The 18,673-nt window shown below is 36.5% G+C and overlaps 1 protein-coding gene across 5 annotated transcripts in view; it reads right to left on the minus strand.

The window, feature by feature from the left end:
* Positions 1-1,605: 1,605 nt before the first annotated feature.
* Positions 1,606-18,673, minus strand: part of LOC113039552 (uncharacterized) — a 30,489-nt gene continuing 13,421 nt past the window's right edge. For 3 of the 5 annotated variants that reach the window (XM_026197456.1, XM_026197455.1, XM_026197458.1), the window contains one exon: positions 16,415-17,948. In XM_026197456.1, the coding sequence (XP_026053241.1) occupies positions 17,904-17,948 (45 nt within the window). In that variant the 3' untranslated portion in view covers positions 16,415-17,903. Of the gene's footprint in view, positions 1,743-4,060; positions 4,184-10,283; positions 10,611-10,883; positions 11,211-12,170; positions 12,330-16,414; positions 17,949-18,673 lie in introns of those variants that run through there. The other 2 variants (XM_026197457.1, XR_003275044.1) reach the window with 2 other exon arrangements.

The following is an 18,673-nucleotide window of genomic DNA, read 5'->3' on the forward strand; positions in this document are numbered from 1 at the left end:
CGAATTACATAGGCCTTTACTACAGAACCCCAACAGTATTTTTAAAGACTAAACCCACAAACATTCTTTTTAAAGATTATATAAAATCTCAGCCCTAGCCAGTAATTTTTTTAGCTACACCTAGCTAAAACTACCCATGCGACTAAGACACACACTCACTCTCACTCTCTCTCACACACACACACACACACACACATACACGAGGACTACAATCATTTAGTATTAAAATAAAATCTGAATTGTCTGCAAAATAATTATTTTGTTAATTAAACATCGTGCCTAAGTCCTGACTGATTAGCCCCTGATACGTCTCTCAACATAGCCACACACACAGTTACATATTGCCTAAACTTTATTGAAAACACATAACAAAAATGGAGAAATTTCTTGTGAGGACCAACAAGCCAACCGACGCACCACCAGCTGCAAAAAAGCTTCGAAGGTACGATGAAGCATACCTGCAATTTGGGTTTACAGTCACGGCTGATCTGAGACCTCAGTGTGTCGTGTGTGCCGAGGTGCTGGCTAACGACAGTATGAAGCCCTGCAAATTAAAAAGGCACCTCGAAACAAAGCATGCTGGCATTAAAAATAAACCGGCTGAATATTTTAAAAGAAAGCTTGATGGCCTCCATCAGCAACAGGCAACCATTTCAGTGCACAGCACTGTGTCTAAACAGTGTTTGGAGGCATCATATGTAGTGGCCAAAAGAATTGGTAAACTGGGTAAACCGCATACAATCGCCGAGACTCTCATTTTGCCGGCAGCGCAAGACATGTGCAGAATAATGATAGGTGATAGTGCAGCAGCCAAACTTGGTGCAATACCCCTGTCCAATGACACAGTCGCTAGGAGAATTGTAGACGTGTCCAATGATATCAGAGAGCAACTGATAGAGTTTGTAAAAAAGAGTCCTTACTACGCGCTGCAGCTGGACGAATCCACTGATATTGCTGGGCAGGCACAGCTCCTCACTTATGTCAGGTATCTGCGGGACAAGGCGATTGAGGAGGATGTCCTGTTTTGGCGGCCTCTTCAGTCACACACTACAGGAGAAGCCATTTTCAATGTCCTTGATATTTTTATCCGTGAAAATGGTTTGGCTTGGGACCGATGCGTTGGCCTATGCACGGATGGTGCGCAGGCAATGACGGGGCGTGTTCGTGGCCTAGCTGCTTGCGTTCAGCAAGTAGCTCCACTTGTGAAATGGACACATTGCATGGTCCATCGCGAAGCACTAGCTGCTAAAAAAATGCCAGTTCTCTTTGACTCCGTGCTGAACCAGCCTCAACTCTGTGGCATTGCCTTGAAGATTCTCCTTCCTTTCGCGTCGACATATTTGTGTGAGGCAGGATTCTCAAAAATGACTGCACTCAAAACGAAATACCGCAAGTGCACAAATTGAGGATGATTTGAGGCTATGTTGATCAAACATTAAGCCAAGAATTGAGGATCTTTGCAAGGCAAAGCAGGCTCAGGTCTTACATTAACATCACCTAGCTGCAAGCTTCTGTAAAAAAATGCAGGTGATGCCTACTATTAGGCCTAGTAATAACAATAATAAAGCATATATTAATATCTGAGGTCTGGGTGCGCTGGGGCCTCAACTGCAATGATCCAGCTTTGGGGGGGCCCAGCTTCCAAAAGGTTGAGAACCCCTGGATTAGAGGACGTCCCATCGGTAGTGTTCAACAGTCTCCTACAGTGAGGACTCCTGGGTCACTAGAGCATTCGGATTGTCCTGTAAAAATATACAGATTCACTGATGGTAAAGTTGAAGAGAAAAACAGGACTAATAATATATATATTTAATTAACTTTTTGGATCCACTTCAAATATTAACTACAGTGTGTGTATATATATATATATATATATATATATATATATGTAAGGGATAATCGATGGCTAGCCATGCAATTAAGGATTTTAAATGCACTACGTGGAGGCAAAGAACCACCCAATGTGAAGTTTGGCTCCACAAAGTGCATTTTAAAATCCTTTAATGCACAGCTTGCCTTTGATTATTCCGCTTACTCCATGGTCATCTGCCAAGTTATACACAAGTTAAAACTAATTTGACCGTGCACTAAACTGTTTCACTGCATAAATGCCAGCACATTAATGTATTTAGACCCCATCACTTTTTTTTTTTTGTTATGCTGCAGCCTGATACTACAATCACTTAGATTATCTTTCTTTTCATTATTCTACACTCAGTAGCCCATAATGACAACATGAAAACAAGACTTGAGATATGTATATATGTAAAAAGAAAAAAAAAGTCGTATTTACATAAGTATTTACAAATTTGACTCTGGTGACTCCCATTTCTTTTGATCATTGCAGGTTTTTTTTTTTTTTTTTTTTCTAAAACCATTATTGCCTGTGATTCCACCTATGGTAAATTAAATAGATTGAACAGGATTTGGAAAGGCCTCACAGGTGACAATACTGCCCTACAGAGGCAAAAGACCTTAACTTGCTAGAGTGTGAAACTTAGAAAAATGACTTTCATTTTTTCACTTGTCCAGAAAAATTTATTATAGGTAGGACATTGGAAATTTAACAATTAGATATTTTAGTACTTAATTGTGAGCTTCAAAATAAATAAATAAAAAACTTAAAAATTTTACCCCTATGTTGAAGTTAATGTACTTTGCCTTAGCAATGTCTGCAGACATTACACCAAGGCAAAAGGCAGTAACTTCCACATTATCAATATTTGGTTGCTGATGAAAGTGAAGTGGCATGTGGCCAAGACGTTCATCACCATGGATTGATTTTATCAGGTTATAAGAAAAGGTAGGATATGGATTTAATTGTGAACTGTTAGTAGGCTACTGACTTTATGATTGATCATGCTAGCTACGACATTCGAGTTCACACACAGCCAACTTTTAGTGACAGCCTGATGAACAATCCACATAAAAAACTTTCACAATTAGGCAATGCATTGCTGCATCTAGTCTTTACATTGCTTTGTTATAATGAGCTTTTTGGTAGATTGCGATCTAAAAATGCAGCAGACTTTAATGGACAGTAAAACAAAGATAGAAAACCAAATAATTCCAAACTTGAATGCCCCAAAAATATCAATAACAAATTTTCGACAAAAATCAAAGTTACGGTATTTTGCCTTTGCAAGGCAGAATGCATAGGGCAAAAACCAAGCCATGAGGTCAAAGGAACTGCCTGCAGAGCTCAGAGACAGGACTGTAGCTGAAAATCTGAATATATATCCTATGAAAACTTGCAGTGTCGCATATAATCATGGCTGAGAAAAAACAATGCTGCAAACAATAGGTAGTTTTATCACTGTTTTCCATTTTTATGGAATACATGGATTTTTTTTTTTTTTTTTTTTTTTAATGCAGGGTATATTGTGTTTCATATGCATTTGGCCAATTCGTGTACACTTACAGTATGTAACTGGTACAGCAAAGTACAGAGATATCCACAAATAAAACCTGTCAAGACAACACAAGAACTCTGGGAATGTCCTACAGAAGCCCGCCAGGGCCCTGGCTTGAACCCCATTGAACATCTTTGGAGAGACCTGAAACTAGCAACCTGACTGAGCTTGAGAGGATTTGAAAGAAGAAATGACAGAAAATCCCCCAATCCAGGTGTGTAAAGGTTGTTGCGTCATACCGAGAAAGATCTGAGGTTGTAACTGCTGCCCAACGTGCTTCAACTAAATACTGAGTAGAGGGTCTTAATACTTATGTATTTCAGTTTTTTTCTTTTCAATAAGTTTACAGACATTTCTTAAATTCTGTTTTCACTTCGTCATTATGGTATAATGAGTATAGATTAATGAGACATTTTTTTGTGTCTTTGGTAAAGGCAGACAGTAGTTTTTTTTAATGTCAAAAGAAAATCCAGCCCTAAATGTGATCAGATTCAATTTGAGATATGTAAAAAAAAATTGACAGTCTGTATAAGGATGTTCTACATCCTGTTGTCTTTAAGCAATAAAAATTTCAACATATTTCCACATCTTTCAAATACTTCACACATAATCTCCACCTTGTTAAATCAGCTGTATCCAATACTCACCTTCTTATTTCGCTTGATGTTTGTTTTAGTAAATCAAAACCGCAGCACACGCAGCTAAAAGCAGAATGACAGTAACAGCTATTCCTGCAGCAGCAGCTGAAGACCGACCTGAAACTGGAACATCTGAAGAGAAGAGAGAGTCAATATGAATAGAGAGTCATTGATCACCAATTCTACCGATATCTTCGTCTCATATTTACACCTTTATACTTTGGTCATCTTTTGTATGACATTGATTTAACTTATAATAGCAGCAATTTTATAAATAAAACAGTAGTTAAAACAGCATCAAAGCATTTTGCACTGAAAAAACAAAACAAAATCAATGTTCATTGAAACACTGATTTTATACATCATTTTTATACATTTTTTTAAGACTAGTCTAAGCGGTTTATGCAACTGGCCTCTGAAATGACCATATTGGCATACTCAATAGCTTTAAGACAGGCTTAACTCTCTTCAAACTTTATCTGCAATGTAACGTTTCACTGCAACTTCCCGAACAAACGAACACACACACACACACAAATAAAATTGTCTGCCTGATGATGATTATTCTTTTTTTTTTTTGAAAATGTAGTTAATAGTTGCATCATCTTATCCACCCGGCCCACGAATCACCTGCAAATAATTAGAATGCATTTTTTTTTTTTTTTATTACCCGACCTGTGGATTATCAGTGAAAATATTTTTGCCTTCACGTATTTGTCACACTTAAAACATTCAGATCAAACTAATTTAGTATTACATAAAGATAACCCAAGTAAATGGTTTTGCAAAATTGTTCATTTAACTTGTCCCAACTTTTTTGGAATATGTAGCTCTCATGAAATCCAAAATGAGCCAATATTTGGCATGACATTTCAAAATGTCTCACTTTCAACATGTGATATGTTATCTATATTCTATCATGAATAAAATATAAGTTCATGAGATTTGTAAATTATTCCATTCCTTTTTTACTCATAATTTGTACAGTGTCCCAACTTTTTTGGAATCAGGTTTGTAGATAGATAGACACACACACACACACACACACACACACAAACACAGTGGGATAAATTACTAAAATTCACCTTGGAGTTGGGACTCTAAGTTGGGGTAGGTTTTAGATGACCTTTGAAATTTATTTAATTAAGGATGACCAATTCAACCCCCACAGCAAATCAGGTTTATTAGCAAGATTTAATGACTTTCAGCTGTTTGCAAACAAAAGTAACTGATAAAAATATAAAATATAAAAATATAACAATGTTTTTGTTCAGGAGCTTTTATAAAAACAGAGATATTATCATTCATTCTTAATGTGACGTATAGGCTACCGTGGATAATAAACATAAACAGACTCGACTGAATAAGCAGGCTATTTTCATAAGCGTTAAAAATAAATAAATGAAATAGAAATGATCTCATTTCAGTTTGATTAATTTTGAGTAGAGCCCGACCGATATATCGGCCGATATGAGCTTATTGCATTTAAATCGGCATCAGCATTTATAACGGCCGATGAAACATGAGAAACAGAGTCTCATGCTTCACTCATGTTATGAGTGTTGCATAGTTTGCCCACCAGAGGGAGCTCCGCAGTTGCAGAGAGTCTGCAACTCCACTATAGAAGAAAGCGATCAGCCAAGCCACAGAGATGTACTGTTTTGACGGTGAGTCTGTCGTTCGTCATGTGAGATGATTTAGTTCATACACTGTTTATAAAAACGGTGTGGTAGTTCTAGCTAACGGTCCTATCATTAACACTTCTAAATATTCTGTAACATCACTTACAGCCGCTAATGCATTGCTATATTAGATTAGCCACAAAGCTAATACCATGTTTATCAGTGGAAGAACGCGAACGTTAATAAGCGGTCAAACTATAACTTTAGCGTTTATCTTATTCTAAATATATCTGCAGTGTTTCCCACATAATGACCGCATAAAGGGCCGTCCGTTCACATATCGCGCCTAAAAACGCGTGGAAAACGCTAGGCGCGCAGCTTTTTCCTTCTTTCCAAAGTGCTCGGGCAGAAGCACTCCTGAGGCGTCTGCCTTTGCTAAACAACCATGACGTGCTCTCTCCATGAAGACGCGGAAATTTCAGCAAAGGATAAATGGATTTGCAGCATGTAATGATAAAATCTCCATATTCATCCGGAAGGAGGAGGCGGGAACCGGCGCACAATCAAAATGAAACTTTAATAATCACAAATAAACACAAAACAGAATAAATAAAAAGCAAAACATAAAATAATGGCCCTGGCCTGGTCCTCTCTCGTCCTTCACGGTCGTCGCTCCAGTTTTATATCCTTCCATCTCCTATGTGGGACTCGAGACCGGCGGTGGGGTGCAGGTGCAGCTCATCTCCAATCACTACACCTGGCCTCCCTCCTCGTTCCCACGTCTATCGGCCCCGCCCCACTCGTCACACAGCACTAAAAACGCTCGCAGTAGCTCTGCTACTAAATTTATTTCAAAATGGCAATCCATATACAGCTATGAACATCTGTTCCTTCATCTTGGCTGAGTTTTCAACTTTGTTACGGGAAAGAATGAAGCTGATTGGTTAGTTCTTGTCACATGACCTGCGGTGCGCTTGCGGCATTCTGAAAAGTTGAGATGTTTTTAACTCGATGCAGTGCGGACGCGCCTGGTTATGAAGTTATTTACAGTGTGCATTACTTGTTTGAAGGTGGTTCTTCTCAAAATTGACAGCGGTGTGTTCATGACACTAACGTTAACCATTCAACTTTGAATTGATTCCGTAATCTTCCGGTAACGGTAGGCTAACTTTACGTTCGCCAGCGCATGATGATGTTTTGATTCAGACTGCACAAAGAGAAGAGGAGAAGATATACGGGTCCGTTGTGAATGTGTCTGTGAGAGCAAATATAGTGTAGTTACAGTAACTACAGTAGGTGCGTCAGAAATTATTAAACCAGAGGGGACATGTAAATAAATGTGAGCTGAACACGCGCTTTTTTCTTTTTTTTTTCTTTTTTACAGATTGTTTCAAAGCAGCTTTACAGACATAACAGGAAAAAAAAATAATAATATGGTTAAATATAAGTAGGTAATAGGTCATACCTATTGCTTGACAAATAATATATATATATATATATATATATATATATATATATATATATATATATATATCTCATTTTTGCCTATTTAGAAGATCCCTGTTTATTATTATTATTCTAATTCTAATGATGACACGAGTAATGATACATGGTGATAATATTAATACACATGCTTATTCTTTCTCTGTCTCTCTTTCTGCCCTACAGATGGCTGAAAAAGGTGAATGCTGTAGCAGCAAAGTGTGGGACTACTTCTGCAAATACTTTAACTTTAGTATTATAATTTATTTACAGTACACACACAGACTGTTAAAACCAGCTTCAACTGGAAGAGAGTAAAAGTATTAAATGTTTAAAATCAGACAGTTTTTTTGATAATTCAAAAATATATACTTTTGATGTGCAATTGTTTAGTCATTGAGACTGTAATCTAAGGCTTTTTTTTAAAACATAAATCCCTTCTGGAAAATGGTTTATACAGCCCACATACATAGAACAGGCAGATATTTTGCTATTGAATGTTGTATAAGTGCAGTTTATAGGAAATGGGTCTAATATCCAGTTTATTTTCAAAATATCGGCTTATAAATCGGCATCGGCCCCCAAAAATCCTTATCAGTCGGGCTCTAATTTTGAGTCCTGATAAATTAATTCATTATGATCAATGTATAACTTATTCTATAGTAAAACATTGATGCTTTTAAATTAAAATGTTTAACAAAGCATGCATATTCATTTTTTTATTGCGCATGTTCCAGTGACTTATTTCTTAGTTTTCGGATAACTTCTCTTTGTTGGATAAATGATGGGGTTGTGTGACGTTGTTCATGAGAGGCGTCTAAAGGGTGTGTTTTAGTGAGGTGCAGCGTACTTCAGGCCCAGACTGTGGAAACCCTGTGCTATTCTGGCCTCGGTGCTACAGGTCCGTGGCTATTAAGTGAAGTGAAGTGAAGTGACATTCAGCCAAGTATGGTGACCCATACTCAGAATTTGTGCTCTGCATTTAACCCATCCGAAGTGCACACACACAGAGCAGTGATCACACACACACAGAGAGAGCAGTGGGCAGCCATTTATGCTGCGGCACCTGGGGAGCAGATGGGGGTTTGATGCCTTGCTCAAGGGCACCTAAGTCGTGGTATTGAAGGTGGAGAGAGAGCTGTTCATGCACTCCCCCCACCTACAATTCCTGCTGGCTCAAGACTCAAACTCACAACCCTTCGGTTGCCAGTCCGACTCTCTAACCATTAGGCCACGACTTCCCCGTATTAGCCCCGCCCGGCCCGTACAAAGCACTAGCTACCACTGGCCCGACAGTGAAAATGCGGCTAATGATCCCAAGCATGCTTCAAATTCCACCAAGACTTGATTGCAGAAGAAGTCCTGTAAGATTCAGCATCTAAACCCAAGAATATTACTGAACTGCAGGCCATCGATTATGAGGAATGGGCAAAGATTCTCCAGCAACACTCCCAGAAGCTGGTGTCTGGCTATGTATGTATCCAGAGATGCTCACAAGTCTCTGAGCTAGAGTCCAAGTCAAGTCTCAAGTCTCTGAGCTAGAGTCCAAGTCAAGTCTCAAGTCTCTTTATTATATTAAGTCTCTGGTTATAATAAATGTTGCATCACGTACAGCGACCCATCAGAGCTGCTTAGAACACTGCATAGCTATATATAAGAAATTCAAAGCATGTAATATGTTATTATGACAACTCTATTTATTAGCATACAATATCAACTTTGATTTTGGTATAAAATCAGTGTAAACAGGCTATTGCAACATGACAAAAACACCAAGAATGCTTTACTTTTAAGTTAATATCTGTATTTTGCATTTATGGATTCAGTAATGGCCTTCTGTCTGTCCTGGCTGTATAGCTGCACACCTCTTGTCTGGCTTAAGAATGAACAAAGCTACGCTGACTTATGTTATTCATACAATACCTACTCACAAATAAACATCAAAAACAAAGCCAGCTGCAATGAATTTCTGTGCAAAACAGCTTTTACTACAAACACTTCCACACAAGAACATTGTTATCACACAAGAACATTTTGATAGAGAACCAAAAATATTTAAAGTAGATAAAATTAGAATAAATAAAATGGAAATGTCTACATACTATTACTACTGTAAACTTTGCAAATAGGACATCAGCCCCTTCAAGTCAATGAACAATAACAAAGTGGGCTGCAATGAATTACTGTGCAAAACGTCATGGCTCCGCTCCTACCCAATGACAGAGGCACTCAGGTTTTTTTTCCACTGGAGTACTCACGTGAAGGATGCGTGCACAACTAATAACTAATATCATCACGCTATAAAGGGTTGGCCTGCGCTGGGTGCGCCCCTCCCCTATAACTGTTCGGTCTCGCGGAGGAGCTCATTTGTGTGCATCTGTGTGAAACACGCGCTCTGAAACGCGCATAGGAAAAAAGAGCGACAGAAAGAACGGCTCCCCTCCAGCCGTGACTCGGCTCCCATCGTTCATGTTTATGAGCCGTTCAAAAGAATCGGTTCGTTCGCGAACGTCACAACTCTAACAGCGAGCTCATCTGACGTTTACTAAAAATTAACATTGTTCACGAGTCCCGGAGCTCGAGTCCGAGTCGAGTCTGAAGTCTTTCGAGGAAGAGTCTCAAGTCGAGTCTGAAGTCACTGTTTGTGCGACTAAAGTCGCACTCGAGTCCCCATCTCTGTATGTATCTCTTTTGCAGCAGTTAATTACAGCAATAGTGAACTTTACTAAGTACTAAAGAAGCTTTCGAGAATAATTTTGAGAGTGCACAAGTCATTAAAAGTTGCATTTTCAGTTGAATAAATTTAGGAAAACACTTGAAACATTCACAGTGATGAGATATTTCAATTACTTTTGTTTGATTTGTTCATAACAAACAGCTCAAAGTCTATCTACTGTATCTATCTATCCATCTATATGTGTGTGTTTTCAAATTGCCTTTACATTTTATGTATCTGGCAGATGCTTTTATCCAAAGTTACTTACAGTGCATGCAGGTCATACATTTTTTTTTTTTTTTAATCAGTATGTGTGTTCCCAGGGAATTGAACCCACAAGCTTTTGCACTGCTAATGCAAAGCTCTACCACTGAGCCACAGGAATTGCACAAGGGAACTAAATGATACTCACTAACAGCAACGTTAACACCAAAGCTCTTCTCATTGATCGCACTGTTGCCAAGACGACCCTTTCTGCTGATCTCCAGTTTATATTCCCCAGAGTCTGTGGTTCTGGTGTTCATGATGGTCAGAGATCCAGTCTGATCCAGCTTCAGTCTGTCTCCGAATCTCTCTTTACACTGAACATCTGAACAGATACTGTTACTCTGATCTCCAGTGATTTCAGCGATGGGGATGTCTTTATAATACCATCTCATCACCTCATTTGGTTGTCTTACTACACCAGAATGTAAAGTGACAGATTCTCCCTCCTTCACTGACTTTTCAACAGGATCACCTGAAACATAAACCAACAGCGGCTGAAGGATCTTTTGGGGGAAAAACAACAAACAATAACAACAATTTGAAAGCACTGTGAATATGAAAATGTATCATGCTGTTTGCAGTATTTTATTTGTTTTGCACATATTTTACAAACTTATTTTAAATTAAATACTTTAACTGTAAATGTGTTTTCAAATAGATTGAGTATATACAGCATTCAAATACATTGAGAGAAAATAACTACTCTATTACTGCAAAAAAAAAAAAAAAAAAAAAAGTGACTCACGATAAACAGTAACATTGAAGGTCTTTTCCTTGATACTGCTGCTTCTGATGATCTTTAGTTCATAAAGTCCAGAGTCTGTGGTTCTGGTGTCTGTGATGGTCAGAGATCCAGTCTGATGATCCAGCTTCAGTCTGTCTCTGAATCTCTCAGTCCCTTCATTACACTCAACATCTGTACAGTAATCACTGAGATCTTCACTGATTTCAGCTATTCGAATGTCATTAAAATACCACTTAATATCTTCTTGTTGGTTTGTTTCACCAGAAGTGCTTAGAGTGACTGATTGTCCCTCATTCACTGATACTCTGAAATCAACACGAGCAAAACCTGAAAAAGAAATGAAGAAAAGTTCATTATAAGCCCCCCCAAAATAATAATAATAATAATAATAATAAAAATAAAATAAAAAATTTAAGAACTGCGAAAAATGTTTTTTCCAGATCATACAGATTATAGGTAGAGAAACCCGTCTGAATTCAATCCATGCAAACACAATAGCCTACTCAAGTCATGAATAATCTTTAGCAAATTAATGATAATTATACAAACCAAATCTTGATTCATGTATTAGCTGCTTTCACTGCAAGTGTAGTCATGAAATAAAGTGTTTTCATAGACCATTTAATTAAAATGGCTCATTATGAATAATACTATTGATGAAAATTATCCATAAACAAGAAAATTGTGTTTTTAATTACAAAATATTGTTTTTAATTATCTTCATGAAAATTAACAATGGTTTCACAAAGATAAAAAAAAGAAAGAAAAAAACAGACTAAATAACAACAAAAACTGGTTATTGTAGTTATACCAAACTCACAAATTAAACTTGGTTTTAACCATTAACTATTTGTGTGATTATACAAATTGTTATCAACCCCCCTCCCACCCTAAAAAAAAACAAAACAAAACAAAACAAAAACATTAATTTTCAAATCTTTTTTAGTAAGACTACTTTGAATACTACACGTGAGATGTATATTTTTAGTTTCATTTTGTTAGGTTTAAAACAAAGCTCACATTACCATCAAGGCAGACAACATTTAATCAGTTTTTAAACTAACATAACGTTGAAATCTATCAACATTTACTCACGGTGATGCCATGTTATTTAGTTAAAGTTTGACACATTTTACTTCGACAGTCTATCATATTTATTGCCTAAGCTGATCTTCTAACAATAGTTGAGCAAAATATGAAACGGTAGCAAGGCGATTAGAGCTGAAAAACAAACAGAAACGTTCGTTTTTTTATCGTTAGCATGCAGATAGCATACAAATGGCTTACCATGGTGGATTAAAACCCAAAAGAACAATAACAAATTCGCCATTCCACAATCGCCATGAAAAAAAAAAGAAAAAAAAAAAAAAAGATAGAAACGTATATCCCTAGTTTCACCTGGACACCTAGTTTCGAACGTTTAGTCAAGGATCGCGACAAGTTTCTACACGATCCTGTCACGTGACCTGCTTCGTTACCTTACTGACGAGTCCATACCTGTCTACGTTTGGATACCGACAACCGGGAAACTCTGTAGGGCGAGGCGGTTGGGTTTGGGGCGAGTCAGAGGCAATACATAATACATAATTTTGTATTATGTATTTACTTATACACATAAGTACATAATACATAATTATTAATAAGAATTATAGTGATAATAATGATACTTTATGTTTCTTTCTTAGTTATCTTTATTATACAGTCCCTCCAGGATTTCACGATTTATTTATTTATTTATTTATTTATTTAGTATTATTTTGCGATCGAAATGACTGATTTTGCTGCGGCTTTTCTCAAAATTTGCGATGTTATTTGCAGCATTTGTATTATTGTTTTGCAGTGAAAAGTTCCCTCAGAGAACATTCTTCTAACACTGTTGACTTCGAGAAGCACTGTAGGTCTCCAGACTAATGAAACTAACGTTTGAGGACACCAGAACTAGTGCCAATAAGTTCTTCAGAAGGTGGCTCTAGCACCTGACAGTAAGGCACTCACCATAATCACACATGTACATCTCGGAGACATCTAATGTCTGCATTTACATTCAAGGTGTATTTTTAAGAGTGCTTGTTCATCTGCAGTACGTCTCTAAGATGTTTCCTGTCAGATGTCAAACAGAAATGTATTAGAATGCATGTAAAACTGCTTCTGAGACCTTTATCAGAGTAGGCTACACAGCAGATGATTCCCAGACCTTTGGCAGACGTCTTACAGATGTAGCAAACATATTACATCTTTTATTACTGTCATTCATAATGTCTAAATATAATTTAATGAATTCAAAAATATATAGGCTATTAGGGAGTGGAAATGACCTTTAAGTACTTCTGCAGGCATCTACTAAATTAATCCGGTAATTTAATATCCATGTTTTATTTTTAAGTAAGTGTTTGCTTTCCTACATTATAAAACTTTTAGTTTTATACATGGGGGAAACCTATTAAAGATGAACAAATATCGAGTCTGACAACGTCAGGCTAGGCTCTAATACAAAGCGCGTCGTTGACTGAACACACTTACATTTATGCATATACATTTTTTTTTAATTATTTTAAAAACCTGATTGAAAATTAAAACACCTTGCGGGCTCAACCTCTGTTCCCCAAAAAGGATAAACGTCCATCCATAACTATAAACATTTTTGCTGCTTGTAAACGGCGTCCTCTGTTGTCAACAGCTCACATTGGCGAGAAAAAAAAATATAGCAAAATATAGCAATAACTGCATTTGTAGTTGTGCTTTTTTTTAACAATGCGCATGTTTATGTTCTGGTATTAAATTGCACAGTTTAATGGGTTAGTTAAATTATCAGAGACATAAAAAAATAATAATAAATAACACACACACACACCGTTGGGCTTTTATTTGTCCATCTAACTTAAATCGATCTGTGGAATGTGTCACAGGCTTTTGGCTGCTATTTATATTTTTTTATTAACTACCAGATAGCGCTGTTTTCGAAACTTTCAAAGCTTGGAACCATTACCCGAGACAGACAGAGAAAAGCCTGGGTGCTTCACGAGGGTTCATTTGCACATCACATAGTACACTCTTGATTCTCATTCAGCGCTGCATGTTCACCCTCAGCCCTCTTGAGTGGGATATGGGTTTCAAAAAATGACTGTGTCTGAACAGACCTGAGAACCATTTCTTGGTTGTGCAGTAGTATGTGGAATTTCACATGCACAGCAAAATCCCCAGTGTTAATTTAACACTCTGAGTGTGGATTATATAAACACTGAAGCAGTGTTAAAAGTAACACTGAAGCAGAGTTGAAGTTAATGAGATAATTAAGAAGTTAATTGAGTTATGATTGACCATTATTAAAGACACCTGATGTTAACAAGCAGACTCACCAAACGAGAAAATCACAATTTGTGTGTCACCATTATAGTGGTCACTGTTTGCTTTAGTTGGTACTTTGACCCTTCAATTATTAACTTTAGATTTTGTGTGGCTGTGCTAACTGAGTTATACCATACAGATTGTGGTTTGGACTAATTGTCATGGATTGACCTGAATGCCTGAGTTCAGGTTTCTTTACTGTGTACATAAATAAGATGGATAAAAAAGTGATCCAGCATTTTTGCCATAATATGACATGTTTTTAAAACTTAGTTCTACATAAAGAAAAAGTTTTTTAGTTTAGACACACAGACATCAAGAATCAGCGTGAGCATCACAACATGGTGACCATCAAAAAAGCATGTTGTAGCCAATAAAAACTCATCCATGGCTCCCATCATGCATTGTGGCATGAATAAATTATGAGCTGAACTGTCTTTTTAACTTTTTATTCTAACTATATTTTATTTTTGCTGTTTTTATGTGAATTTTTAGTATCTAGTTTTGTGATGTTCAGAGTTGGTCTGTTTATCTGAATATGTTGTTTGTCACCGTTTTTGAGATTCATACGCTGATTATTGTTATCTGTGTGTGCCTAAAATTAAAACTCTTTAATAAAAAAAAAATCTGAATCACAGAATCACAAGAGATGCCTACAAAATGTATAGAAAATACAGACTCTTTTGTTGTGTAATCAAAGCTGTTACAATCAATAATGATCCATAAGAAGAGAAGAGACTGTAAAAGAGTTCAGTGATTAAGGTCAAGCAACAATTACATTAAAACATAATCATCAACACCCAGTGATTTTTGCTCTTGGTTTGACAAACAAACTTTTAATTTAAAACGTCACAAGCCAAGATCCCAACTAAAGCAATCACTGACCACTATAATGGTGACACACAAATTGTGATTTTCTCGTTTGGTGATTCTGCTTGTTAACATCAGGTGTCTTCAATAATGCTCAATCATAACTCAATTAACTTCTTAATTATCTCATTAACTTCAACTCTGCTTCAGTGTTACTTTTAACACTGCTTCAGTGTTTATATAATCCACACTCAGAGTGTTAAATTAACACTGGGGATTTTGCTGTGCACTAGAATGCTGCAACGTGCATATCTAAATGTGTGACATTATAAACAAATTCTGTTACATAATAAACTGTGTAAAAATGAATACAATTGGATAACTTAGATTTAACACCCTATATTGAAGTAATAACATAATGGAACATATATATACTCGCACATAATTGTGACTGACACTGGGATTAAATATGTCACGTCAGTCTGTTCTGTGTTGGTAAGATCTCTGTATTTTGTCACATGTGTGAGTAGATCAGAAACAGGCAGGAGAATCAGAATAGTGATTCAAACAGAGTTAACTGGCTGAAACACACATGAACTTAGACGAGAATCAACAAACACAGAGGGGAACTGAGGATTTAAGTTACAGACACAAATGAGGATAATTGAGACAATCAGAACACGCAAAACAGTGTTCTGATGTCCAGTGTAGCAATATAACTGAAACACTAACATGGATGTAACGATATCTTTAAAACAAATAACAATAAAGCCAAATTTGAACACATTTAAAATAATATTGGCATTTAAAATAATAATAATAATAATAATAAAAACAATTGTATTTTTATAGTAAAGATGAATGATAAAATAAATAGTCATTTTAGTACAACTGTGGAAGACAGAGCAACAGGGCATCATGGGTGTTTTGAATGCTTGGGGTCAAAGAGGAGTGCTGAAGACTCATTCTGAGAGTTGTCTGATGTTAGACAGAGAAACACTGTTGTGTCAGACGGCTGGAGAGCTGGGAACTGTCTCAGAGATGCTGGATTTAACCATCTAACTGTGAACCATAAAGAGGTATTCATTGATCCTCAGACAGGTGCTCACACTCAACACACTGAGAGATTCTGAGGAGTCTGCGAGACTACAGTCTGGAGATCTAGGGGAACAAATGCTCAAAGACCTCTTAAAAGCTGAATTACTGGAGTGGTGACGAACATAAAAACATATTTGTTAGTATAAAACAACTGCTAAAGACTGTGATTTTATGTAACATCAGTGTTTCTCGATTCATTTAAATGTTTGTTGAAATGACGATTCTATGTGTATTTCATACTAATAAGGTACACATTCACACTGTGTACTGAGAACAAGTTCAATTGCACAAATGTTTTATTCTTGGCTAATTAGTTGTGTTAGCTCAGAAACAAGCAATAAAGCACTGCAAGATAAAAATAAAACAGAAATTAAGTTATTAATCATTCAGTACTGTCTAATGTATGATCTTTAAAATAGGGTTACCATTAATAATACTAACAAATGAAAACATCGATAAACACAGCATAACAATAATACAAGAATGTGTCTCTATGTAACACCCACACAGTTTTCATCCTCCTCACATGAAATGTATAAATGAGAAAAAAAAAATTGCAGCAAAAATAAACTGATTAACACTAAAACATCAAAAATGTTTTTGTTCTGTTTGACTAATGTTCTACATATTTGTAGACAAATACACACTGAACTTATATGGGTGAGTAAATGTTAATGACAAGACACACCTGCACATAATGACACAATTAAAGCAGACTTTGTCAAGAAACACGAAAAACAAACACAAAAGTGCATGAAGTATTATCAGCTGAATACAAGAGTAACAACATTTAACACAGATGTACAGATGTATCTGTGCATACAGGTAGAGACATGGAACATGTTAAATGTTAAAAAAAAAAAACATTTCAGTGTTTCAGCGTCTATACAATAAATCAACAAGATGGTTAATGCCGGTGTATAGCTCCTATAGCTATAAAAAAAAAAAAAAACATTCTGTTCGTCATCTTTTTTTTTTTTCTTGACCAAGATGGTTGACGAAGGCACATTTGCTGGTTCAAATAGTTAAAGGCCTATAGCAAGCCCCCTTCTTCAAATCTTGCCCTGGAGGTCCAATGCACTGCAGAGTTTGGCTCCAACCCTGATTAAAGCCACCTGCCTGTGATTTTTCTAATAATCCCAAAGACATTTATTAGCATGCTCAGGTGTGTTTGATTAAGGTTAGAGCCAAACTCGGCAGGAAAGTGGACCTCAAGGCCCAGATTTGAGGATCCCTGGGCTATAGGTTCATTTGTAATGTAACAATAGCAGTGTTATCCAGTAACAGCAATGATACCAGTAACAACACCTACAGTATCAGTAGAACAGACTCAGTTCAGTAGAATTCTAAAGGAGAAGAAATGTTACTATAATTAAAAAAATATATGGGCAAAACTTTTTATCATATAAATGACTAATAATGAACAATAATTATTTTACTGTGGTGGTATTGATGTGTAAAATAGTGTGTTGAAATTTGACCGGTCTACCGAATAGGGAAAATTTGGTATCATAACACTATTTTTCTGTGAGTGTTGTGAGTTTCAACCAGTGGAAAATTAATTAATTCACAAGTGAGAACCGGGAGATCTTGTGAGTGTGCAAGCAACCGATGTTACAAAATGTAGGTTACTAATGTTTATTTTAGGATTAATCATTTTAACTGAAAAACATATTTAGGTCAAAACTTTCAGTTGATAATAAGACTCAGTCTGATTTAAGGATGTCCCTGTCCCATCAGTAGTGTTCAACAGTATGTCGCAGTCTCCTACAGTAAGGACTCTTTATTCACTGGAGCATCATTCTGATTCACCTGTAAACATATACAGAGTCACTGATGGTAAAGAAGAATAGAAGGAAAGGACTGAGAAAAAAAATAATATTGCAGTGTATTCTTTACTTAATTGTTATATATATATATATATATATACATATATATTAAACACTTATTTATTCCTGTGATCATAGCTGAATTTTCAGCATCATTACTCCAGTCTTCAGTGTCACATGATCTTTTGCACTGTGTAGTTCTAGGAACTTAGTTCAAGGAACTAGCCAGCAGGGTGGTTCTCAGAAAACCAATTTCCCACTCAGGCCCATTTTCTGTCTGCATCTGCCCTGGCAGCAGGAACTATGGGTGACATCTTTATGCGCAGCATTTACAAACATCGTTAACCGGTGAATGAAGTACACCATGATCGGAGCTGTTTTTGTTGTGTGTCGTGAGTTTTGTGATAACGGAGATGCAATGCTAACATGATTAAACACTTACATGATTAAAAGAGCACAAAAATGTGACTGAATATCCTATGAAAACTTGCAGTGTTACATATAATCAAGGCTGAAAAAAAAATGCTACAGACAACAGGTCATTGTTATCGCTGTTTTTACATGGATTTTTTTTTTTTTAAATGCAGGGTATCTTGTGTTTCATATGTGTTTGGCCGATCAGTGTACACTTGTGTCACTGGTAGTTCCTATAGAACTGTTTTAGACCATACTCCGAAGTAGGAGTTAATTTAGTTCCCCCAAACGGAG

Source organism: Carassius auratus, chromosome 22 (assembly GCF_003368295.1).
Source record: "Carassius auratus strain Wakin chromosome 22, ASM336829v1, whole genome shotgun sequence".
In the NCBI taxonomy this organism is placed as follows: Eukaryota; Metazoa; Chordata; class Actinopteri; order Cypriniformes; family Cyprinidae; genus Carassius; species Carassius auratus.